This window comes from Theropithecus gelada, chromosome 10, assembly GCF_003255815.1.
Source record: "Theropithecus gelada isolate Dixy chromosome 10, Tgel_1.0, whole genome shotgun sequence".
NCBI lineage: Eukaryota > Metazoa > Chordata > Mammalia > Primates > Cercopithecidae > Theropithecus > Theropithecus gelada.
In genome coordinates, this window is record NC_037678.1 from 27,892,000 (window position 1) to 27,916,658 (window position 24,659).

Below are 24,659 nucleotides of genomic sequence, written 5' to 3' on the forward strand. Positions count from 1 at the left end.
AGATCACCCCGTCCAATTAACTTTCACCAATTGAAAGTTTGTCAGCCTGGGTCAGCTAGATTTTGCTTAAATACCTGGAAAGGTGAGCATCTCACCACCTTCTAAAGGAGCCCAGTCCTTTTCCAGACAACTGAGGTCTTGAAAAGTTTTTAGTTACACAAAACTAAAATGACTTCCTAATAGAACTTCCAGTTTCTGATCGACTTCAGCTTCTGGAAGCATGCGTAACAAGTGTGGTTCCTCTCTCCAGTGAGATGCCTTCAGGGACTTGGAGACAAACCTTGTACTTTGCTGAATCTTCTCCAGGCTAAGTTGCACCCCTGCCCCAACAATTTTCTTAAATTACCTACAAGGGTTCTATACCTCTACTTATTTTTTTTACAGCTGTTGCCAAGTATCCCCAATCCTCCTCTTTTTCATGTTCCAAATCCAAACAAATAACAGAGCAGTAGGATTTGTTCACCTCTCCATTCAAAGGGCAACGCTGCCCCCAAAACTGCCCCCTCTGTCCTCACCTAGCTGAGGGTCAGCAGCTCCTTGGAGGATTTTGTCCTCAGGCACCTCAGAGTCTGAGGCATTGTTCCCACAGAAATGTGCAACCACCTGCAGCTATTTTCAGAGAAGGACCAGGTCAGAGCATGATATTGAAAGCATCTAGGAAAATGAAAGCTGGAAAATGCCCTCCAATCAGCCACAGGTTGGTCCTCCATATATGAGTCCATCCTGCTACCCCTGCCTAGCCCCATGCCCCTATAACAGAAGGTGCATGTGGCAGACAGGTTGCCACTGCATCACCCTCACCCTCTTGCCTGGCTCTCCTTGTCATCTTTAGCAAACACCACATCTGGGGATGGGTGTTTGTCAGTCTGTGGCCATGGAATGGAATCAAGATTCCTGGTCACAAAGAGATCAGTCCTGTGAGCTTGGCTGCATTGGTACTTGGTCCCTCCAGAGTCTAGAAGCTCAACCTTGAGGTGCTAAATGAAGACAGAAACACCAAGAGCAAGGAGCAGCTTTGCAAGCTCCTTCCTTGTCAGTAGAGGCAGGGCTCCAGATCAGATTCTCAGCTGGTCAGCCCTGCCCAAGCCCCAGGCCCACTCACAGCCTGGAATGTCCTACCTGTCTTTTTTCCTGCCTCTATACCAGTCATTCTCATTCTTTAAAGCCCAAGTCTTTCCCTCCACGATGTCCTTTCAGGGCATTGCAGCCCCCAGAAACCCCTTCCTCATCCAATCTCCTATAAGCTCAATGTTCCCCACCTTCCATGCCTGGCCCATTGCTGAACACCTGCTTTCCTTGTCACTGAACCTTCCATATTTGTAGAACTCGTGGGGACTCCACCTCCCCCAGCCTCCATCATTCCCTCTCAGGTGACTCTCCATGTGGTTTGCCTCTTGGAGTCCCTGCAGGGGACCCCTGTTGACCCTAAGCTGGCCTCCTGTGGGCTGGGAAACTGGCCATCCCTCTGATTCCTGGTTCTTCCTCCAGATGGGCTGTCTCTTAGCTGAGAGCAGCGCCTACACCCAGGCCACTCCCCGGCCATGGCCTCACTGACCCAGGCCACAGTGGCTGCCACACCCTGGTCAGGGGCAGTCACGACCTTGGACAGGAGCTGGGACCCCTCCCCCAGACCCCGCTGCCCACTGACAAGTGGGACAACTTGGGGCCAGGCCGGGGCTGCCCGAAGGCTACTATGCTTGAGAAGGCCCCAAGACAGGAGCCCTGCCCCTTGGGAGGGGTAGCAAACAGCCCTAGGACAGTGCCCGCATGTCTGGGATGATTCGTCACCATGTGAAATGTGGGATAGACACCCTCGACTCAGCAAGGGAACTTCTGACTTCCCGGCCAGCCCCTGTCCTAGGCCCCCATGGGAACTTCGGATCCAAGTGGGGAGGGGGCTCCCCCAGTACTGCCCCTTCCCTGACAGAGCTTCCTGCCCTGCTGGATGCCCCGGCTGCAGCTCCTGAGAACCACTTGGCCTGCGCTGGGCACTGTGTCTGCAGGGGTGTGGTGCTATCTGGTGGTGAGACTGGGAACTGCACCACAGCTCCAGCCCGTACCTACACACAAGTCCGGGAGACCAAGGGGCGGGCATGGAGGGATTCTGGGCCCTGCCCCTCTGCTCCTCACCTGCCCCGCCCCCCGTCTCTCGCTTAACCCAGGAGCCTGGTACTGGGACACAGAGACAGGCCCCAGGAGCTCACAGCCCAGCACTGTTTACTGCTCCAATGGGCAGCCTAGTCCCCAGCAGGTGCTGGGCAGGCACAGGGCAGCGATGGGGACGGGCAAGGAGTCCTGGCTCTTGGCCCCAGCAAGGACCTGAGAGATGACCTGGGCACCGACCATCAGGCACTCTGCCACACTGTCCCCCCAGGCTCGGCTGTCCGACTAGAAGGGGCAGGTGGGCAATGAGTGCCAAGAAGGTGGACTGGCCACGCCGGGGGGCTCCTCAGGGGCAGGGTGTGTCTGGGCCTGGGCAGGGGTGGGCATGTTCAGTTCAGCCCCAGTGACCCTGGAGTCAGGGGCCTGGCAGCCCCAGCATAGCCACCTCCTGGGGCCTTGGAGCCCTGGACACCCCAGCTGACAGTCATTTACTGGGGTTGCATTGTCCAGGAGAGGATTTTTCCTTGACATTCTTAAATTTCTCTGATTCTTAAATAAAAAATGTGAGAAGCCATGTCCAGAGACTCACCCAGGAAGGAGACAAATGGCCTGCTATTGCCTGCACCCTGGGAGCGGCTTAGCCATACTGGGGACAGGGCAGACAAATGGTGAGCCCTTACCTCTCTGAGCCTTGCCTCTGACATGGGGAAGCCCCAGGGACAGGGAGGTCGTGGGCCCAGCATCCCCAGCACTCTGCCCTTCCCCCACACCCTGTTCCCAGGACCCAGCCCCCATCTGTCCTTTGTCCCCTGAGGGGTGCCCCACAGGGTGGGAAGGCAGAGGAAGCTGCCCGGCACTCAGGGCATGTGTCCACTCGCCACCCTGGCCCTGGACAGGGCGGGACGCTCTGCAGGCCACTGCATCCCTCATATAGCCCCCGGTAGACCCGTCCTCTTGGCTGTGAGTCTAGGGGAAATTGGGAGGCCCAAGACCACTCTTGGAACCCCACGGGCCCTGACCGAAGGCCACCACGCACCTCTTCCCCTCCTGAGGCAAAGGCGTGCTCACACCTCAGGCCACAGCCCAGGCCCTGGGAGGACATGAAGGGTAGTGCCCACGCCAGGGCCCACAGCCATTTCTCCCAGGTTTTCTGGGACCCCCAACCCTCCACGTAGGGCAGCTCTGAGGGCTGAAGAGGGAGCAGACCCTGCCAGTCAGCCTGGGTGGGTGTGGGCCAGGAGTCCAGGTTAGGGGGCACAGAGATGGGGTCCTCTAAGGGTTGTGGCCGGCCCAGTGACCCCAAGTTCCATCCACTCAGGGCCTGTTTCTTGGCTTTTGAGATATGCTTGGGAGCAACCAAGCATGGGTGAGGTGGCTACACCTATAATCCTAGCATTTTGAGAGGCTGAGGCAGGCAGATCACTTGAGCCAGGAGTTCAAGACCAGCCTGGGCAACATGGCGAGACCCAGTCTCTACAAAAATAAAATAATAAAGAATTAGCTGAGCATGGTGGCGCATACCTGTAGTCCCCAATACACGGGAGGCTGAGGTAGGGGGATTCCTCAAGCCCAGGTGGAGGTTCAATATGCTGTGACTGCATCACTGCACTCCAGCCTGGGCAACAGAGTGAGATCCTGTCTTAAAACATAAAAATAGAAAATAAATAAAATGAGCTTAGGGCATGGAACATCAAGGCTGCAGTGTGGACAGCAGAACAGCCCCTTCTGGCCCCTGCCCTGGGCTACAGCCTGGCTCCAGCAGGAAGGACTCAGGTCTCCATGCTGGGCGTCTCAGCCTCTCCTCCTCTTTGCCCTCCCAACCCATTCCTGGGCAGCAGAGGAGGGGTAAGGGCACAGGGCAGCCCCTCTGAACCAGGCTCCCCAAGGCCATCTGGACACCATGGCAACATGGGCAGGAAGTGGCTTCCATGGCAACTGACGTCCAGGGAGGTGCCAGCCTGGCAACGGGGCCACGGCTCTCCCAGCAAGCCACGCTGGCCACACGTTCTGTCCTTGAGACCAGGAGTTCCGGCTTCCAGCCAGTGCCCCCGCCGCAGCCACGCCCTGTCCTGCACGACATCCCAGAGCCTGGACCTGAGGCAAACCCCCATGCCCACCACAATCCAAGACACTGCTTGGCAGGGCACTTGGCCTTTGTTAAGCTAGCATATCTGATCCCGTGAGTGGGGGACCCCAGGGCTGGGAATCCAGGGCCCCGTCTCTCCAAGAGTCCCCCACCTTCTCGGGCTCGGGGCGATTGGCAAGGACTACAGGGAGGGGTGAGGGGGGCTGGAGGAGGAGGGGCTCTAGGGCTGACTGACAGAGCAGCAGCATCCATCTCCTGCACAGGTCGGGAGAGGGGCTGGGGTGTCAGGGAGTTTGGGGTCTCCAGGCCAAGGAGGGTAGTGCCCAGGGTCAAGGGTGACGGGAGGACACTGGGCCATTCAGTGTGTCCTGGGTGCCTCCTTGGGGCCACTGGGGAATCTCATCCAGGCCTGGGCACCTATGGTGGGATCTAAGGACCCCACCTTGCTGTTCGCCCAGGAAGCCAGTGTTGTTTTCCTTATTACAGGGGCCACCCGTCTCCGTGAAGATCTCTCCCTCTTCATCATCCTGGCCCCTGTGGGGCACCTGGCAGGCTGGGGACACACAGAAGAGGTGCAGCCCCACCCCACTCACTCAGGGACACAGAGAGGAGGAGGCAGTCCCCTTCCCTGCTGCTCAGGGCCTCCTCCACCCCACCCCAAGGCCATCTTGCCTCAGGGCTCCTCCAAGAGGCCTTCCTTAGCCCCTATCCCAAGTTGTCCCATGGGGTCTCTGAGTTCAGCACATCCTGAGACCCATGACATTCCAGCAAGGAAACAGGGCAGAGGCCAGGGGAGGGTTCTGAAGGCTACCGCTGCCCTCTGGCAGCTAAACAGACAGCCTCCAGCAGCCAGGACCAGGTGTCCAGCCACCTCTGCTGGGGAGGCCCCACGTGGCACTGAGAACAGGAGAGAGGTCATCTGCAGACAAAATATTTCGAGACACTTCTTGAAGTGGTGAGCGGAGGCTGATGTAGCAGGACAGCCTGGCAGGAAGAAGGAAAGTGGCTGGCAAGCAGTGGCCTCGTCACTGGTATGAAGTGACCATACCAGTGCTGTGAACAAGCATGGCAGGACAGCAGTGGGAGCTGGTACTGTCCCCACTCTAGACTGCAGCCCTGCAGCCAGAGATGAGTGGGAGCCGGTACTGTCCCCACTCCAGATTGCAGCCCTGCAGCCTGAGACACCGCCTGGAGTCAGGAGGCCTCCCTTCCAAGACCTGGCTGTCCAGCTTCCTCAAGTTAAAGAGAGGAGTGCCTGGCAGCTCTGCCTGCCTCCCCTATTAACAGGGATAGAAAAGAAAGAAAAGCCAGACATTTGAGCACTGAGTCTCATGGGAAGTTCCAAGACTAAACAAAAAACAAGAGAGAAAATGCAGAAAGCAAAAGATTCGTCTTCCCCCAAACCCACTTTATCCCTAAGAGCAGAACAGAATTCTCTGGAACAAGAAGAGGGGAGCTTGGGGAATGATGTCTTGGAAATGAAAAACAGGACTGCTAAAATCCAAAACCAGTCTGTAATTTTTATTTATTTATTTTAAACAGAGTCTGGCTCTGTCGCCAGGCTGGAGTGCAGTGGCATAATCTCGGTTCACTACAACCTCCCCCTCCTGGGTTCAAGCCATTCTCCTGCCTCAGCCTCCTGAGTAGCTGGGATTACAGGTGCACACCACCACATCCAGCTAATTTTTGTATTTTTACTAGAGACGGGGTTTCACCATGTTGGCCAGGCTGGTCTGGAACTCCCGACCTCAAGTGATCTGCCTGCCTTGGCCTCCCAAAGTGCTGGGATTACAGGTGTGAGCCACTATGTCTGGCCCCAAAACCAACTTTTTAAAAAGCAGAGAGTATGTGTTTGTATTCAAGGAAGTCTATCTACAAGCAAAGGTAGAAAGGACTCACAGGATCAATTCAAAGGGCCCAACATCTGACTGACAGGAGTTCCAGAATGAGCAAGAAATGTTGTCAAATAAATGCCAGGTCTCAAGGCAGAATGTGCTCACCAAGCGCCCAGCACGGTGAGGAAGGAAACACCTGCAGTTGGTGTGACTCCCAGAGGTGCAGGGATCAGAGGGGACCCTGCAGGCTTCTGGGGAGAAGGCTGGCAGCCTGGCCAGATCTCACCACCGAGGACCATGACCGGCCTTCCAGTCCTGTGGGAAAATGCCCTCAGCCCTGATTCTCTCCCCAGCCCAATGTCCAGCAGGCGTGAGGTCAGGATAAGATGCTTCTAGGCCTGTGAGGCCTCTCTTTTTTTTTTTTTTTTTTTAATTGAGACAGAGTCTTACTTTGTTGCCCAGGCTGAAGTCCAGTGGTGCAATCTCAGCTCATGGCAACCTCTGCCTCCTGGGTTCATGCCATTCTCCTGCCTCAGCCTCCTGAGTAGCTGGGACTATAGGTGCCCGCCACCATGCCCAGATAATGTTTTGTATTTTTAGTAGAGACAGGATACTGGGGGAATCAGCCCCCAGTATTTCAACATAGGTTCTTTTCTATTTTCCCTAAGTGTTGGCCGTTCTGATAAATAAAGAGAAAGAGTACAAAGAGAGAAATTTTACAGCTGGGCCTCCGGTGGTCATCACATATTGGTAGGACCGTGATGGTGACCTGAGCTGCAAAACCATCAAGTTTTTATTAGGGATTTCAAAAGTGGGGGGTGTATGAATAGAGAGTGGGTCACAAAGATCACATGCTTCCAAGGGCAATAAAAGATCACAAGGGCAGAGGGGCAGAGTAAGATCACAAGACCAGGGTGAAATTAGAATTACTGATGTGGGTCTATGTCCTGCTGGGCACGCATTATCATTGATAAACATCTTAACAGGAAACAGTGTTCGAGAGCAGACAACCAGTCTGACTAGAATTCGCCCGGCTGGAATTTCCTAATCCTGGCAAGCCTGAGGGCGCTGCAGGAGACCAGGGCATATTTCATCCCTTATCTTCAACCACATAAGACAGACACTCCCAGAGCAGCCGTCAATAGACCTATCCCTGGGAATGCATTCCTTTCCCAGGGTTATTCCTGGCTGGGAAAAGAATTCAGTGATATTTCTCCTATTTGCTTTCTGCAATAAGAAAAATATGACTCTGTTCTGCCCGGCCCCACAGGCAGTCAGACCTTATGGTTATCTCCCTTGTTCCCTGAAAATCGCTGTTATCCTGTTCCTTTTCAGGGTGCCCAGATTTCATATTGTTCAAACACATGTTTTACAAATAATTTGTATGGATAACACAATCATCACAGGGTCCTGAGGCGACATACATCCTCAGCTTACGAAGATGACAGGATTAAGAGATTACAGTAAAGACAGCCATAGGAAATTATGAGTATTGACTGGGGAAGTGATCAATGTCCGTGAAATCTTCCCAATTTATGTTCAGAGACTGCAGTAAATACAGGCATAAGAAATTATAAAAGTATTAATTTTGGGAATAAAAAATGTCCATGAAATCTTCACAATTTATGTTCTTCTGCCATGGCTTCAGCCGGTTCCTCCGTTCTGAGTCCCTGACTTCCCACAACGACGGGGTTTCACCATGTTATCCAGGGTGGTCTCGATCTCCTGACCTCATGATCCGCCTGTCTTGGCCTCCCAAAGTGCTGGGATTACAGGCATGAGCTGCCACACCTGGCAAGGCTCTCAGTGTTTCCTCCCACGTCACAGCCCACTCCAAAACTCAGTGGCAAAACAACCATGACAGCCTGGGACTCAGCGTACATGGCCAGCCACTTGGCTGCCGTCTGGGCTGGTTCTCTGGGGGTCTTGGCTTGTCCACCCATCTTCAGGCAGCTGGGGACCGGCTGGGACAACAGAAGCCTCTCCTGCCCCATGGCCTCTCATCCTGCAGCCCAGCCCAGGCCTCCTGCATGGAAGACAGTCCCCAGAGCCAAGCAAGAAAGGTCCAGGCCCAGCGCACAAGTGTTGTGCCAACTTCTGCCCACAGCAGCTTAGGAGCAGCCCACTGGCCAAGTGCATCCGAGGTTGGCCCAGAGCCCAGCGGTGGAGACTGGGACCCGCCTCTTGATGTAGGAGTTGAAGTTACCTTGCAGTGGGGCCAGGACACTGGGAGAGGAGGGAACGGCTCTGTTCCTACCACATGAGGACTTCTCCAAGCCAGCTTTCTGAGGGTTAACTGAGGGTTGAGGGGTTCAAGGAGGAGGACATGGGCACTGGGACTAAGGGGCAGTGAGAGGCAGTGGGGCAGATGGTGTGAGGAGCACCAGGGAGCAGGAGGGAATGGGCCTGGGGCATGAATCCGACCCCATTGTTGGATGAGTGCTCTTCAGCTGCCCAAATCCGGTCCCACTGGTAACAGCGTGGCCTTCGGCAAGTGACTAAAAGGCTTCCTGCCTCAGCTTCCCCACCCGTAAACAGAGGGTAACAATGGCATGTACTGGATCTGGCATAAAGTAAATGTTCAATACATAGCTAGAAAAGAATGTTTTAAAACCTCAGAGATACATCAGGTGAAAAGAAAAGCTGGGCTACAGGATGACCTCTTCAGTGGGAACGAGGGGCAGGGGATGGCAGCCCACCTCCAGGAGGAGCTTAAAGAGGAGGGGTCCTGGCTGCAGGGACAGGAGACAGAGGTGGGAAAGGCTTGGAAGCCATTTTTATTGTTTGATATTTTTTGAATCCACACTGTGTGTGCATTATCTGTTTTACATCTTAAGAAAAATAACAAGGCTGGGCACAGTGGCTCAAGTCTGTAATCCCAACACTTTCAGACACTGAGGCAAGAGATCGCTTGAGGCCAGGAGTTTGAGACCAGCCTGGGCAACACAGTGAGACCACCATCTCTGCAAAAAATTTAAAAATTAGCCGGGCATGGTTGCACAGACCTGTAGTCCTAGCTACTTGGGAGGCTGAGGTGGGAGGATTGCCTGAGCCCAGGAGTTGGAGGCTGCAATGAGACATCATTGTGTCACTGCGCTCCAGCCTGGGTGACAGAGCAAGGCCCCTTCCCATAAAAAGAAAGAAAGAAAGAAAACTCACATGGTGGGTCAGAGGCAGTGAGGTCATCAGGTGGGGCAGCTTCAGGACCAGGTGGGAGGGGCCCATTGCAACCTCCCTGGCTGCACCCAGGCCTTTGTGACTGTTGCCTGGGGCAGCCTGGGAGCCAGTGAGTCACCCAGAGCCCTCAATAAGAGGGCAGTAGGTCAGGCCAGGCCAGAGCCTGGACCTGGGGTCAGGAAGGGGTTGCAGGGAGGGATGGCAGGGCTGAAAACCCTGGGCCCCTGTGGCCACCCCCACCCCCACCCCCACCGTGTCCCCCAGCTGCAGCCTCCAGCAGCCATGGAGAATGCCTGGACTAGCACTGCCAGGGATTTGTAGGGTGGCCCTGCCTGGTCCCCATCTCCTCTGCTCACTCAGTTCAGTCCCAGAGACCTTACCCAGTTCCAGGGGCAGGGGACAGGGGCAGGGGGCCCAGGGTAGAGAGCAAGGCTCCCGCGATCTTTCTGTCCAGCAAGGAGCAGACAGCAAGAAACCCTGAGGGACTGAGACAAGGAAACCTGGAGACAAGGCTCAGGTGGGGCTGGCCCCTGCACCCAGGGTCAAATCAGAGGGCTTCTAGGCAGGAGGGATCCACTGGCTCAGGGCCCAGACCCTGTGCATGCCCATCCCTGTCGCTGGAGGGAAGGGCCCTGGCCTCGCCCAGGGCAGCCCTGTCCCAGCTGCAGTGCGGGCCGCTGGGCTCTGCAGAACAGTCCTTCCTGCAGCTGGAGCAGGAGAATCACAGTCTGGTGAGCACCCCACCCACCCCCTGGCACCCTTGCCCCAGCCCCAGCCCCAGCTCCAGCCCCAGGAGCGGCCATGACAGGCAGTCCCCTCTCTCTGCCCCCCACCCCCAGAAGAGGCAGAACCAGGACCTTTGGGAGCAGCTAGGGGCCCTCCTGGGGCCGGGGCAGCAGTTCCTGCCCCTGTGTCCCAAACACTCAAGCTGCACTCCCCTGGCCTGGTACAGAGCCCAAGGACCCCATGCAGCCAATGCCCCACTAGCCCACAGCCTTAGGACTGATCTGGGGGCTCTCCCACAGCCCCCCGACCCAGCTAGCATGCAGCCCTTGGGGAACAGGGTACCTCTGCAGCTGCTGTGGCAGGAGCTGTGCCAGGGGCAAGAGACTTTCGTGCAGCAGTCCCAGGTGGGCCTGGGGGAGGGGCTGTGGGGGGAGGAACCTTCATGCAACACTCCAGGTGGGCCTGGGGGGTTCAGTGGGGAGGAAAGAACCTTCGTGCAGCAAGCCAGTGGGCCTCGGGGAGGGCCTGTAGGGGGAGGAACCTTCGTGCAGCAGGCCGGTGGGCCTCGGGGAGGGCCTGTAGGGGGAGGAACCTTCGTGCAGCAGGCAGGTGGGCCCGGCAGGGAGGTACCTGCCACCCTGCTGATGCTGCCCAAGCCCACCCTGGGCCCCACCCTCAGAACGAGCTGCAGCAGATCCGCCTGTGCTTTGAGAAGATGGTCATCACAGAAGTGCCCGCCTGGCTGAGGGGGAGGGGTACTGGGGGCCCACCCAGTGGGTCCTCCTCAGGCGTGACCCCACCATCCTCCCGACAGCATGGCTGAGATGCACATGGCCCTGAACCACCAGGCCACCAGGCTGCTGGTAGGTCCCCACAGAGCAGCACCCAGAAGGATGGGGCCGGGCAGGCGAGAGGCTGGGTAGGGCGGGGCCGGGGCCTGCTGTGCTTACCTCCTCTGGCCCCCAACACCTCAAGGAGGACGTCCGGGGTGTGCTGGACCAGAAGGACATCTAGCTGGGGATTCTCAGGTAACATGGGGGCAGGGACCAGGTCGGCTGAGCAGGGTCTCGGAAGGGGTCCTGGTCAGGACAGGGCAGATCCACCCTTGACCCCCCCACCTCCATAGCACTGAGCCAGGGGGTGGGTGCCAGGCTGGGGGTGGAGCACGTGGGGTCCTGACAGGCCTCTGCAGGGAGCAGGCCCAGTGCCGCAGTCAGGCCAGGAAGGAGCCGCAGATGGCAAGCATGGCAGTGAGCCCCCCACGCCCCACTCTGGGTCTGGAGACCAGCCCCCCACCCAGGGCCCTGCTTGGGCGAGGGGGAGAAATGGGCTCCAGCAGAGCAGGTCCAGGGCAGGGGGCATCTGAAAAGTGGCTGCAGGAACCTGTCCAGGAGAAAGGGGCCAGGGCTGTGGTGGGGGGAGCCCTGTCTGAGGAGGGTTTCCCAAAGTCAGGGATCCCCGCCCTCAGCCTGGACCATCGGGGTGGGCTCCCCTCCCCAACAGAAAGGAAGACCAAAGCTGGAAAGCTCCAAGGGCCTGGCAGGCCAGCTCTGGTAGGTGACTGCGCGGCAGAGCCCAGCCCCCAGGCCCCCTGCGCACCCCTGCCCCTGACTGCCGCCACCCGTAGGCTGTTGACCCTGAGGCTGCTGCTGGGTGCCCTGCTGGGCACCTATGTGTACATGGTGAACCCTAGGCCCTTCGAGGGGTTGGTGCCACTCCTGCTGAGCCATGCCACCATCTGGAAGCTCCGGGCCCTGCTGGACCCCTTCCTGCACCTTGAGGTGGATGGCCTCCTGTCCTAGGCCGGAGGCCCAGCGGTTCCAGCGAGGAGGCCAGGCGACCAGCACTGCCCCAGACGCCCAGTGGCCATGTCGGCACCACTGTGCGCCATCCCTGCCGGGAGATGCAGAGAAGGGTGGAGGCGGGGTCTGTCCTGAGGGCTGGGCCTGTGGCTGGACATAGAGTCATGACATACATGGCTGGTAAGCACGTCTCTGTGGAAACTGGGGAAGAGACACCCGGGCCATCTGACAGCGAGGGTCCCTCAGGGTGGAGACCCCAGCCTCAGGGCTGGCTTCCCACCCTACATCCCACCTGCCCTCCAGAAGGCAGCCCCTCTGCACAGGGCTCTGACCCCCAAGGGGTCTTAGGAGGGTTTCCACTGAAAGGCAACAGCAGTAAGGACTAGGGGGTCCTCAGGTCTTGCCCCCTGGGCCAGGCCCTCCCGGGGACCTCAGAGGTCAGGTTTTCAGCACTGAACCTGCTGATCCACTGACCTCATGCCCCTCATGCAACTCCCCTCCCTTCCTGGCCACCACCCTCCCTGCCCAGGTCCTGTCACCTCCCCAACCCAGGGCGCCACATTGGTAGACAGAGCTGTGGAGATCAACACCAAAAATTTTATTTGGGGAATTAATTAGCAGGGGTGCCCTTAAGAACAATGCAGGAGAGTTTTGTGGCTTTCTCATCCCAAAATGGGAGAAATAGAGCAGCAGCCCAGGGTAAACCAGGGACAGGGACCCTGTGCCGGAGAAGGGCTGGCCAGAGTGCCACGCTGCCACAGGCCGTACCTCTGCTGGAGGACACAGGGCTTGGGCTTCGGGCTCTCTGAGCTCCCAGCAGCATCGTCTCTGGGTGCAGGCAGCCCTAGTGGGGCCCAGACAGAGCTGGCCATGACCACAGGACCCTGGTGGCAGGCAGGGGCCAGTGGCTCACCACGCTGGCGGCTCCAGGAAATTAAGGCATCTGTTCATGTGTCAGGCGAAGGGCAGGAGTGCAGAGACCTTCGGGGGCAACCTGAGACCCCCCACCCAGCCCAACCCACGGAGGCCTGGGCTCCCTGAGGAGGAAGTGGCTTGGTCTAAAGAGCTTGGTTGGACAGGGAGGCTCAGCAAAGTTTGTGCTGGTCCCCAAAGCTCTGGTGCTGCCCCCTGTGGGGTGCTGGACCCCCTGCAGCAGGTGGGGGACTCACTGAGGTCACGTAAACACAGGGTCTCGGGCCCTGGCAGGCTGGGAGTCTGTCAAGCTGTGGCTGGTGGAGAAGAAAGCCCAGCTCACCTCCAGCCCTGCCCTAGGATCCATGGCAGTCTCACCTCCTGGGTCCCCAGCTGGGCTGTCCCAGGCCCCAGAGCTGCCTACTTGTCATCCTGCTAAGGCCCGGAGAGGCTGGGGAAAAGACTAGGTAGCCAAGTGCAGGCGGCACATGGCCCCACATGGGGGTGCCCCAGGTGGTCGGGCTCCAGGGGGCCCGCAGTGGTGGGCGGTCCTCCAGGCGGCCAAGGTGGCATAGGTGCAGCCCAGGAGGCACCCAAGGCTGGTCACGTTGCCCCCATCCACGGGTACAGGTGCCAATCCGCTCCCTGTGGGCCGCGGCGTCCGTGAGAGAGAAGCAGAAAGGTGGTCAGCACAGCGCCAGCTTCGGGGCCCTACAGCCCGCACCCCTCCCGCACTAGGACAGCCCCAGCCCAGGCTGTCTCAGCCCTGAACAGCTGCGCATCCCTCACACTCCCTCAGCCCTGCCCCTGGCGTTTGTCAGGCAGGAGAGTTCCAGCAGGTTCAGCAGCCCCCACATGGCCCTGAGCCAGCAGGTAGCCCCTATGCACCCACACTTCATTTCGCCAAGCTCTTGGGTTCCTGGGATTCCCCTGTGGGTAGCGGCAGACCTAAGTCTTTCCCCCAAACACCCCATCACTGCCAGAACTGATGCAGACACAAGGCAAGAGACCCTCACACTTCCCAGCCATAGACCATCGGCCACACCCTCTTCCCAAGCCTCTGACTCAGCCCAAGCCCACAGAAATGCCCCCGAGGAACCCACCTACCCCTGCACACCAGACAGCAGCCACCCCCTCTTCCAGGGCCCGGCCTCTGCCCTCCCCTAACTCTGGGGGTCCTGCAGCAACAGCCCTGGTCTTGCCCAAGGAAAGAATCAAAATAAGCTTTTCTTTTTAAATAAAATTATAGATATATAGATGTAGATATAAAAACATAAAACAGACACAACGCAGGTGGATGCTGTCGTTGTGCTTATTCTCAGATCCCTGACACCAAGGGAAGCACGGACCCCTCCCCAGTGTGCTTTCCCATGGCGTGAGCACCACAGCCAGGCCAGGGTTGGGGACGTGGCATGCCTTGGGGCAGGGTTCTCCAGTTTGGCAGGGAGGGCCTGAGGGCTGGGGAGGGGGCTCTGGGTGTCACAGGCCCCGTGGCAGCATCATCCCTGTGTCTGCTCCCGTCTGCCCCGTCACTTCCCACAAGAGCATAAAGCAAAGGTTGAGGCTTTGATGAAAGGGACAGTGGCAGCTGGAACACTGACACATGGCTGGCCATCTGTCCACCTATCCACCACCACCCAGAACAGGCCAGAGCAGAAGCATCAGCCTTGCCAAGCTACGAGCTCCCAGCGGGGTCCACGAAAGGCAACGCGTTAGTTAGGAGTAGCCTGGCGGGGACACTCGGTCCAGGAGCCCACAGGCTGTGTCGGAAGGACGGCGGAGACCCTGGATGCCTCTGTCCATCCCTGGGACCCATCCGTAAAGGGACCGTTGGGGGCTGGCCTGGCGATGATCTGGGGTGCATGGGTGATGGGAGTGGGCCAAGCCTGGCTGAGAGAGGGTGCCCCAAAGAGGCTGACTAGGCCCCCCTCACTGCCCTAGCCATGGGACAGGCCCAGACACAGACCAGACCAGCGGCCCTTGTCCCAGTGAGCCAACTTCCCCATGGCCAGATGAGTGGATGGGCAGGGAGGGCGCCTGGGGCAAGGTGTGGAGGCGTGGCACTCTCTCCCGCTGATGGGTCCATACCAGGCTAGGGTGGCCTCGTGTTCCTGGGGCAGAGAAGTTGGTGGGGAGGGGGATGCGCTGCGGGGTCCTGGTTCCCGTGGCACCACAGCAGATGGGTGGTGGTCAGTCCTCACACCGAGATCTCGTACGTGGTCCCACCCACGCCGGACACCTTCTTAATCAGCGTGTGCTGTGTAGGGCTGGCAGAGGGCCCTGGGGGCCGGTGGTAGGTCCCAGCCGGGCCAGGCCCGGGGACTGCCCATTAAGCTTACCCGGGGGGGTCTTTACCTGAGGGTGGTTCCTGCATCAAAACACGCACATACACGCATGCACACGGTGAACACAGGAATGCATCGGGACAGAGGACGGAGGAGGCAGCAGGACATAGACGACACGGACGTGGACTGGTGTAACCATGTCGTGGGGGCCCAGGGCAGTCCCTGCCCTCTGGGCTCGGAGAGTTCACCTGGAAAGCAGGCGGGAGATGCAGAGCCTGCCTGGGGAGCAGCTGTGCCATCACAGGACAGACAGATGTCATCAGAACTGCCACCACCCTCCCGGGTCCCTGGGTCCCTCCTAGGCAGCACTGGCCCCAGAGAGCATGGGGCAGCCAGGTGGGCACTGACCGGAGCCCCTGTCCTGCCCTGCACTGGAAGCCTGGTCTCTCTGCCTGGCCTCATTCCTGCTCTCTCTCAGGAAAACGAGGGGCTGCCCTCCTGCCCACCAGCGCTGACCAACAGTAGCTCTACCCTTGCCGCTTAAACCTTCTTGAGGCGAGAGCCCTTTGTCCCAGGGCTGCGATCCCTGTCTGGCTGCAATGCTGCCCACTTCTAGGTCTCGGGCTCCCCATTCATCACTGCCAATGGCAGCCTCCTCCTCAACTCCACAAAAGCTGGACAGACTCCCACCCTGTGGGGTAGGGGAGGTCTACTCAGGGCTGGATGGACTGCTGTGCCCTCAGCCTCTTTGTGGCCAAGTGGCCTGGCCTAGGCTGGGCTGGGCTCTCCCCCTGGGGCTGCATCTGACAACGGGAAACATCTGAGCCTGTGCTTGAGGTTTCCAGGCCCAGATGGGGCAACAGACGCCATGAGGACACCATGCACCGCGGCCTGGGTCCTGGCCCCAGCAGGTGTGCAGTTCTCCTACCTGGGCCTGGGCCTGCGAGCCAGCTGACCCTGCTTTCTCAGTTACCAACCTACTGGGTGCCTGGAGCACACCTGCTTTCTCCAGTCCTCAGTTTCCCCACCTACGAGCAGGGAAGTCCCTGCTTCCTGGAACTATGTCCCACATGGAGAGCCAGGGACCGGTCACCCAGGGTGGCACATTCTGCGGCTAGGTAATGTCCTCAGCCCCAGCCTCCAAGAGATGCAGCAAAGCAGACCCAGGGAGAGCCCTGGGTGGACAGGGCCACTGTGACCCAGGAAGCCAGAGCCACAGCCTAAAGGAGACCCAGGTTGCCGCATGACACCGGCCCCAAGGAGAAAGCCCCACGGACTCCCACATGCTGGGTCTACGCCAGCTCTGGGGGAACACGTTGTTGGGATGAGGACACAAATTCTCATACCCTGTCCCCAGAGAGTGCCCAGGACATCCTCAGAGCTGGGCCACATGGGCAAGCCAGGGCCTTCAAGGCAGGGTGAGGCACATCCTCCCTGTCCCATCCCCAGAGAAAAACTCAGGCCCCTGGGATGACCTATGAGTGCCCAGCCAAGAGGGGCCCTGCAGATGGCTGGACAGCTGCCCTGTGCCAGGAAGCCCACCCGCACCTCCCGGCACCCACCTCTGCACAGCCAGCGAGGGTGGTGGCTCTGGGAGGTCCATGTGGATGAAAGCGACAGCTCTGGGGCCCACGTAGGACGGTGAGTCAGGAGTGCCTGTCAGGGAGGGCAGGCCCTGGAGTGTGACTGACCTGTGTGAGTCACTGCTGAACCGGGGCCCCAGGGCATGGCTGCTGGCCTTATCAGCCTGCAGGGAGGACGACATCCGAGGTGCACGGCTCACGGAGCTGGACAGCAAGGACAGTGATGTCTGCAGGGCAGGGTTGCGGGCACCGCCGAAGCCAGGCCCAGCCACAGGGTCCTCTCTGGAGCCGTAACGCAGCGCGGAACCTCGGGGGCCCTGGCACGGCACACTGGCCTGCTGCAGGGTGTAGAAGCTGGGCGCGTCATAGACGCCCAAGTCGCCGAAGAGTGAGTTGGCCTGGGAGCGCAGCAGGCACTCATGCTCCTCCCTGTCCTTGTGCTCCTGGATGGATGCCATGATGGCCCTGGACAGGTTGTTGTAGTGCACAGGTGAGGGCTCCGGGGGCCGGCGGCCCAGCATGGGGCTGAAGCTGCGGGGCAGGGGCCGTGGTGGGTCACCCGTTGCCCTAGGGTGCAGGTAGGGTCAGTGGTATCTGGCCACGCCAACTGCTGGATGGGCGGGGCAGGCATGGCCACCAGGTGGGTCAGGGTTGAGCAGGCTATCATAGGACAGGCTGCTGTTGCCGTTGGGCAGTGCATGGGGGCAAAGATGCTACAGTGGGGCATGGGGGGGTCCACCCTCGTAGCGCAGGGGCTGCAGAGCGACGTGGTCCCCGCCCCGCCAGCTCGAGGCCTTGAGGCTCAGGGAGCACAAAGTGCTGAGAAGGCATCAGAGGTACTGAATGATGGGGATGGCTGGTAGGCTGTGTGCAGGTCCCTGGGCCCGTAGTCAGGGAGGTCCAGGCTCGGCTCAGACACAAAGTTCAGGCTACGGATGTTGTCGTCCCCCAGGGTCAGGAAATCAGGGCCTGGAACCTGTAAGGAGAAGGCATTCTCACCACTGCCCACCTGCCACCCTGCCTGCAGCCGCCAGTCAGCACCCACGGGGGCCACACCTGGCACCGTGGCCTCAGGAACTGGGCCTCAAGGAGCCGTAAGAGTCACACAGTGACCCATGGCCCTGTCCCTGAGCATCCATGGCTGAGGGGCAGGGGCTCTGCAGCAGGAGGGAGGCCACAGCTGGCTACTGCAGACACCCAGGGCTCCGCCCTTTGAGCCACGCAGCCCCAGGGGCCCACCACTCAGGGCAGCCACAGGGAGGATGAGCCTCGTCTAGCCTCTGTGATGGGCACATGGGCATGGGCTTGGGCTAGGGACAAGAGCCTCAGGAACCACAAAGCCAGAAAGGGATCAGGGCAAATGTGGGCTCAATGGACTTGGCCAACCAGACCCAAGTTCCCCCCTGGACCCAGGAGTCCCAGAAACATGATGTACCCAGAGCCCTCATCTCCAAGCAGAGCTGCCTCCTCCTGCGAGGCGCGGCCCCTGCATGCCTGCAGACTCAGACCCTTGGCCAAGGAGGCCCAGACTTACTGCTCCACCATGTGACTCTCTCCAGGAAGAACATCAGTCTTGAGGGGAGAGGTCCCTAGGGATGGGGCTGGTCTAGGTGCATGGGGTCCAGCCACAGGGCTGCCTCTCAGGGTGGCCCAGAAGGAGGGATGGCACCCTGGGGCTGTTCAGCGTTCCTGATCACTGCACAGACCGCCCTGCGCTGCCCACCATTCCAGTGACCACAGAGCACTCATGCAACCCAAGGAAGAGAAATGTGCTTTCTCAAGCAGGTCTCAAAGCTTCCAAAGTCTTCCCATAGACCTTACAGAGTGACTAATTCCACTCTGTAAGGTGGAATTCCAGGCATCCTGGTACACAGTGCTCCTGGGGGCAGATGCCCACCTGGCCTAGGTCAATGCTGGCCAAGGGACAGATGCCAAGCCTGGAGGTCCCATGCCAGCCCCTTCCAGGACACCATGCTCCCCTCGGTGGCTCCCAGTTCTGGGTGCACACAGGCAGGGTCCTACCAGGAATCTCTATGGCTCCACCTGCCCCATCTGCCTCTTCTAGGCTCCCACTAACCTGCCTGTTTCCCCATCCAAGGGCCTGACTGCCAGCCCAGGCCCCCACCAGGGACACTAACCTCCAGCAGACACCCTCTTCATTGTAGGGATCGGGCGGGCGCCTTGGGGACCGAAAGTCGCTTTGGGTCTCCCCGCCGCTGGGTCCACATCCAGGCGCCAGCCGCTCCAGTCTGGCCGGAGCTAGGCGCCTTCCGCTCCTCCTGGCTTTGGCTGGGCTTAGGCGGCAGCGGCGCGGACTGGCGGGGCGCTCACCGCGCGAGCCGCCAGCAGGATGAAAGTCGTCTGGGATCAGGTGGTTTGAGGTGCAAGGAATCCGCCCAGTTGACCCGCCCGCTAGCTGGGGCGGGTCGGCGACAGGCCGGGGATGGACCTTGCGGCAGGCTGGGAGCTCGGGGGCATCGGCCGGCAGGAGCGGGCGCGCTGCAGGCCAGGCGGCAGGAGGCGCTCAGCCAGCCCAGTGCACCCTGGCGGCGCGGCCCCAAAGGCGGCGCATTCCTAAAGAGGCGGCGGCCCCTGCAGGAGGCCACGGGGATGGCGGCCTGGGCTGCAGTGGACCAGGGCGCAGGCCCGAGGTGTGGCGGCCTAAGTTGGCCTGCTCCTCAAGCGGGCAAGTGCTTGGTCCCCAGGCCTGGGGATGGCCTCTGCCTACCCACTCCCTTCCTGGTCTCACTAAACCCATGAACCCCTCCCCCGGCCCCCTGCACAGAAATCTCTTTCTGGAGCACGATCACCCCATTTTTCACTAAGAAACAGGCTCAAGGCTTAAGAGAGTTCTGGGGACCCTCCTGGGCCTTGTGGTCCTCTCTGCACCATCCCAGGGAAGGGATCCAGGCCTGATGTTACCTGTAACCCTTCAGGGGTCCCCCACCTCTTCCATCCTGGGGAATGCCGACTCCAAACCCAGAAGAGGCTCTCGGAGGCCACCAGCTTAGTATCCCCCACTCTATCAAGCCAGCCCCCACGAGGCGGGGGGGAGGGGCATGGGACCAGAGAACCCAGTGATGCCCCTGCACACACCCCACAGGGGTGCAGGTGTCCCTTCTCTGCCTTCTGCTTCGGGCACCCACCGGGCCTCACTGATGAGCTCCTAAGTGCATCCCGGGGTCTTCAGACAACTGCCAGGCTGCCCCATACCTGGACGAGTGCTGGGAGTCAGCTCAGATGGGCTGGGTCCTCCCCAGGCCCACCCTGCATGAGAGGACCGTGCAGATGAGGGTCTTGCAGGCCAGCCTGTGTCAGTCTGAAGAACCCTGACTCAAGGATGGAGTGGGCCAGCCTGAGGCCTTGATGGCCCTTCTTAGAGCCCAGGTCCGCTGATATGAAACAGAGACCTGGTGACCGGGCAGCCCTATGAAACAGAGACCTGGTGACCGGGCAGCCCTGTGCTCTCTGCCTGACCCTGCCGTGGAGGTGGCCCTGAGGGAGATGAGCAGGGTGCAAGACTGGTGGCCTGTCTGCCTTGTCCAGAGGAAGTGAGGACCTACCAGAGCCCTGGTGCTCCCATCTCAGCCCAGTGGTAGGCAGCTTCGTGGGGTGGAGACATGCTGGGCAGGCCGGGCCCTCTGCCTGGTGTGCCCACACATCTCTGGTTGCCGCTCTGTGGCCCTCATCACCTTGGCCTGCTTTATCCCTATCACCCTTGTCCCAGCCTAGGCTTACCAGGGCATTGTGGAGTGCATGCCATTCCCAGCCACACAGAAGGAGAGGTGGGGCCCAGACACCCCCAGCCACTCTGCCCCCAGCCTCCTGAAGGGGTGGGCTGTGCACACACTGCCACCTCCCCAGTGGGTGCTGGCTGCCAAGTGCCAACATCTCAGCCCCTGCTGTGGCTCAACGGGTCCTCCCATAGCCATATCAAGACGTCGTCACCCATTGCACAGATGGGGAACCTCAGGCAAAGCTCACAGAGCCAGTGGGAGACTGAGGCCTGACCCCCAAACAAGCATTCTTCCTCCAGGGTCCCTGCACACAGCAGCCCCCGGACTAGAAACTGAGCTCTCACCACAGGGATGGATCACATCCTCAGACGAGTCATGTGGCACTGGCCATCAGTCTGAGGACAGCGCTGGGATGGACCAGGCTCCAGTCTTGCGCTGCTCTGTGCTTGCAGAGAGGCCTTGAGGGACACTTCTGTGCTTACTGCGCAGGCGTCACTTCAATTATCGGTGACCCAGAGCGGCCCACTACAGCTGAAGATTGTGACCCCACCCCCTCTCTCATAGGTTTAAAGCCCCTCCCACCCCTCCTGCAGCAACCAAAGTGGCCATTCTGGGACATGGGATGGGCATGGGAGAAAATGGGGAGCCAGGGCTGTCCTGGAGGCTTCTGGCACCGGAACCCTCTCCAGCCACCAAGCCCAGCTGTTCCCTGTTGCTCTGGGCTGAGGCCTGGGCCTCCACCTGCCCACAGTTCTGTGCAGTGGGCCTGCAGAGGGAGCGCTGAGGGACGGGCTGGTTGGCTGTGTCTGCCACCTCAGTCAGCATCCTGGCCAGCGCCCTCCTCTCTGGAAGCTGGGCCCCCTTCTGGGTGCTGGCTGGCTGGTTAGGTGTGGGCCAGCGTTGACAGGGAGTTATAGGGGTGCAGAAGCAGAGTTGAGCAGGGCTAGGCAGCTGGTTGGTCTGCTGCCAGCAAGGCACAGTCCACTTCTCAGGCTGTGCATGTGGGACGGTTTGGTAAGGTACATTTTTCAGGGTGTAGCCAGGTGGGGGGCAGCATGGGGAGTGGTGCACTCTCTGGGCAGGCGACCGCGGAGCCATCACCCCCAGGACCCAATGGGCAAGAGAGGGGGAGCAGCTGATGGCTGGTGAGGGGCTAGCGGGGAGGGCTTGACAGGGGCACAGTCAGTTCTATGGGGTAACCTCATGGGAGGAGCCAGGGACCCTGTGGGCAGAGTCTGGCCGTCTGCTGCCCGGAGTCTACACCAATCAGTTCCTAGGAAGCCCTAGCAGGGGTGCTGGAAGGACAGGCCATCTGTGTCCAGCTGATCCAAGCTCCCAGGCTTTCTGGACACGTGGCCCTGGGGATCAGGAGTGAGCTGGAGACTGGAGGCAGCTGTGCCCTCAGAGCTGGGTAGATCTGTCACACCCTGCCTGGGCTAGGTCAGCAGGGCCACACAGGCATCTGCCTGAATCGCTCCCCACCTCAAACCCACCCTGTAGGTCATGTCCTTTGCCAGCTTGCTCAGCCCACCACCTCCCTCCAGTGAGGCCAGAGGCTGCCTCACTTCCAACCCCCAAGCCCAACCTGGGGCTCTGCTGAGCAGGCGTCAAGAAGGGTGAGCAGGCATTTCGAACCTGCCCTGGTTTTGAGCTGAGGGAAGTGGAGGATGCAGGAGTTGCCCACTCCAGAGGCCCTGGGTGTGTGTGAGGAGCCCTGAGGCTGGGCCGAGCCACTTGGAGACACTGTGCCCCCTCCATCTGAGATTGGGGCCCAGGTGCCCGGGACACTACAGACCTTTTGGGGAACCTGGGAGTCGGGAAGTCTAGAGCTGGGACCCACAAGCTGGATTCTGAGCTTTCATCCACGCCCCCCTGACGCTCCCCCAGCCACTGCCTGTGCATCAGGGGAGACAACATCCCTCCATGCCCACCTCTGTCCCCATCCAGGCTGTTCCTCCCCTCATCTGCTGGGATCAGTTTTTTTCTTTAACTGAGCCCCATGGCGGCAAAGGGAGAGCTCCAGGGGACCAGGCAGCAGAGAGGGGAAGGGAGAAGCCCTCAAACAGGCTGGGAGGTGGGAGGCCATGCACTCCGCACAGAGCCACATACAGCAGGAGGGGGCTGGGCGGAGGTTCAGAGCCCATTCTCTCCTGGGCACTGTTCTGGAATGGCCCCTAGTCCCACTCTGTTCTAAAGATGGGACCCTCCAGCCCAGGGACCCTGGATGGGGTCCAGCCTGGGCAACAAGAGCGAAACTCCATCTCAAAAAAAAAAAAAGTAAGAATTAACTAAGGAGGAGAAAGACTTGTACAATGAAAAGTACAAAACATTAGAGAAATTAGACATAAATAAATGGAAACATATTCCATGTTCATGGATTGGAAGACCTTATATTGTTAAGATATCAATAATACCCAAAACAATCTATAAATGTAATGCAATCCCTACCAAAATACCATGATTTTTTTTTTTCAGAAATAGAAAAACCTATCCTAAATTCACATGAAATATCAAAGGGTCCTGAATAGCTAAAGCAACCTTGAAAAAGAAGAACAGAGGTAGAAAACTCACATTTTCTGATTTCAAAACTTACTACAAAGCTACAGTAATCTAAACAGTGTGGTACTGGCATAAAGATAGACATAAGAGACTGACAGAATAGAGAGCCCAGATTTATAGTCAAATGATTTCTGATGAGGGTACCAAGACGATTTAAGGGGGGAAAGAACAATCTTTACAACAACTGGTGCTGGCAAAACTGAACATCCACATGCAAAAGAATGAAGCTGAAGCTGGATCTTTACCTAATAGCATACACAAAAATTCACTCAAAGTGGAACAAAGACATAAATGTAAGACTGAAACAATAAAACTCCTAGAGGAAAAGCTTCACGGCATTGGATTTAGCAATGATTTCTTGCATATGACACCAAAAGCACTAATAGCAAAAGAAAAAGTAGACAAATTAAACTTCAAGAAAATTAAACTTTTATGTGCATCAAAATACACTATTAACAGAGTAAAAAGGCAACCCACAGAATGGAAGAAAATATTTTAAAATCATATGCCTGATAAAGGATTAATAAACAGAATATAAAGAGAACTACTAAAACTCAACAACAAAAAAACCACCAACCCAATTTAAAAAATGAGCAAAGCAGCCAGGCACTGTGGCTCACACCTGTAATCCCAGCACTTTGGGAGGCCGAGGAGGGTGGATCACTTGAGGTCAGGAGTTCAAGACCAGCCGGGTCAACATGGCAAAACCCCATCTCTACACAAAACACAAAAATTAGCAGGGCATGGTGGTGCATGACTGTAGTCCCAGCTACTTGAAGGCTGAGGCACGAGAATCACTTGAACCTGGGAGGTGGATATTGCAGTGAGCCGAGATCACAGCACTGCCCTCCAGCCTGGGTGATAGAGTGAGACTCTGTCTCAAAAAAAAAAAAAAAAAAAGCAAAGTACTTAAATAGACATTTTTCTAAAGGTATACAAATGGCCAGCAAGCACTTGAAAGGATGCTTAACATCATGAATCCTTAGGGAAATGCAAACCAAAACTGCAATGAGACACCACCCCACACCCATCAGGATAAATACTATTTAAAAAAAACAAAAACAAAAACAGAAATTACAAGCGCTGGTGAGGATGTGGAGAAGTCAGAACCCTTCTTCATTGTTGGTGGGGCTGTATGATGGTAGAGCAGCTGTGGAAAACAGTATGAGGGTTCCTCACAATATTAAAAATTGAATTGCCGTATGCTTCAGCAACTCCACTTCTGGGTATATACTGGTGAACCCAAAATATCTGAAACAGGTCTCGGTTTATTAACAGAAAGTTAATTTTGCCAAGTTTAAGGACACACCTGTGACATAGCTTCAGGTGGTCCTGATGACATGTGCCCAAGGTGGTTGGGGCACAGCTTGCTTTTATACATTTTAGGGACATGAGACATCAATCAATATGTGTAAGATGTACATTGGTTCAGTCTGGAAAGGTGGGACAACTCAAAGAGGCAGGGTCTTCCAGGTCATAGGTAGATAAGAGACAAATGGTTGTATTCTTCTGAGTCTTTTATCAACCTTTTACTGAATACACAATTTGGTCTGTAAATTTGCATTTTTACATAAACAATAGGCAGAGAGAGGAAGCAATCCAATATGCATCTGTCACAGGTGAGCAGAGGGATGAGTTTCTGTCTTACATATTTGAAGATCAGCTATCAGTTTATATTGCCAGGGTGAAATTCAACATAGCTGTTTTAGGGTAAAAATCTTGAGGCCTGCAAGGAACTTCCTTGTAGGCAAATTGTGAGGGAAGTATGTAGCTGTGCTGTTTTGTTTTGCTTTGTTTGAGATGGAGTTTCACTCTTTTTGCCCAGGCTGTAGTGTAATGGCGTAATCTCAGCTC

The 24,659-nt window shown here is 57.8% G+C and overlaps 1 protein-coding gene and 1 pseudogene across 1 annotated transcript; one reads left to right on the forward strand and one right to left on the reverse strand.

Annotated features, from left to right (window-relative positions):
- The first annotated feature begins 10,642 nt into the window (after positions 1 to 10,642).
- On the forward strand, positions 10,643 to 11,729 carry LOC112632391 (annotated as a pseudogene).
- A 2,290-nt stretch (positions 11,730 to 14,019) lies between these two features.
- On the reverse strand, positions 14,020 to 21,344 carry LOC112632392 (probable palmitoyltransferase ZDHHC8). Its single transcript, XM_025398102.1, is given in 7 exon segments — positions 14,020 to 14,930; positions 14,933 to 15,009; positions 16,489 to 17,329; positions 17,332 to 17,592; positions 18,616 to 18,870; positions 18,959 to 19,132; positions 20,921 to 21,344. Coding segments are annotated over 7 exon segments (2,124 nt in total). The 3' UTR covers positions 14,020 to 14,838.
- Positions 21,345 to 24,659: the final 3,315 nt, after the last annotated feature.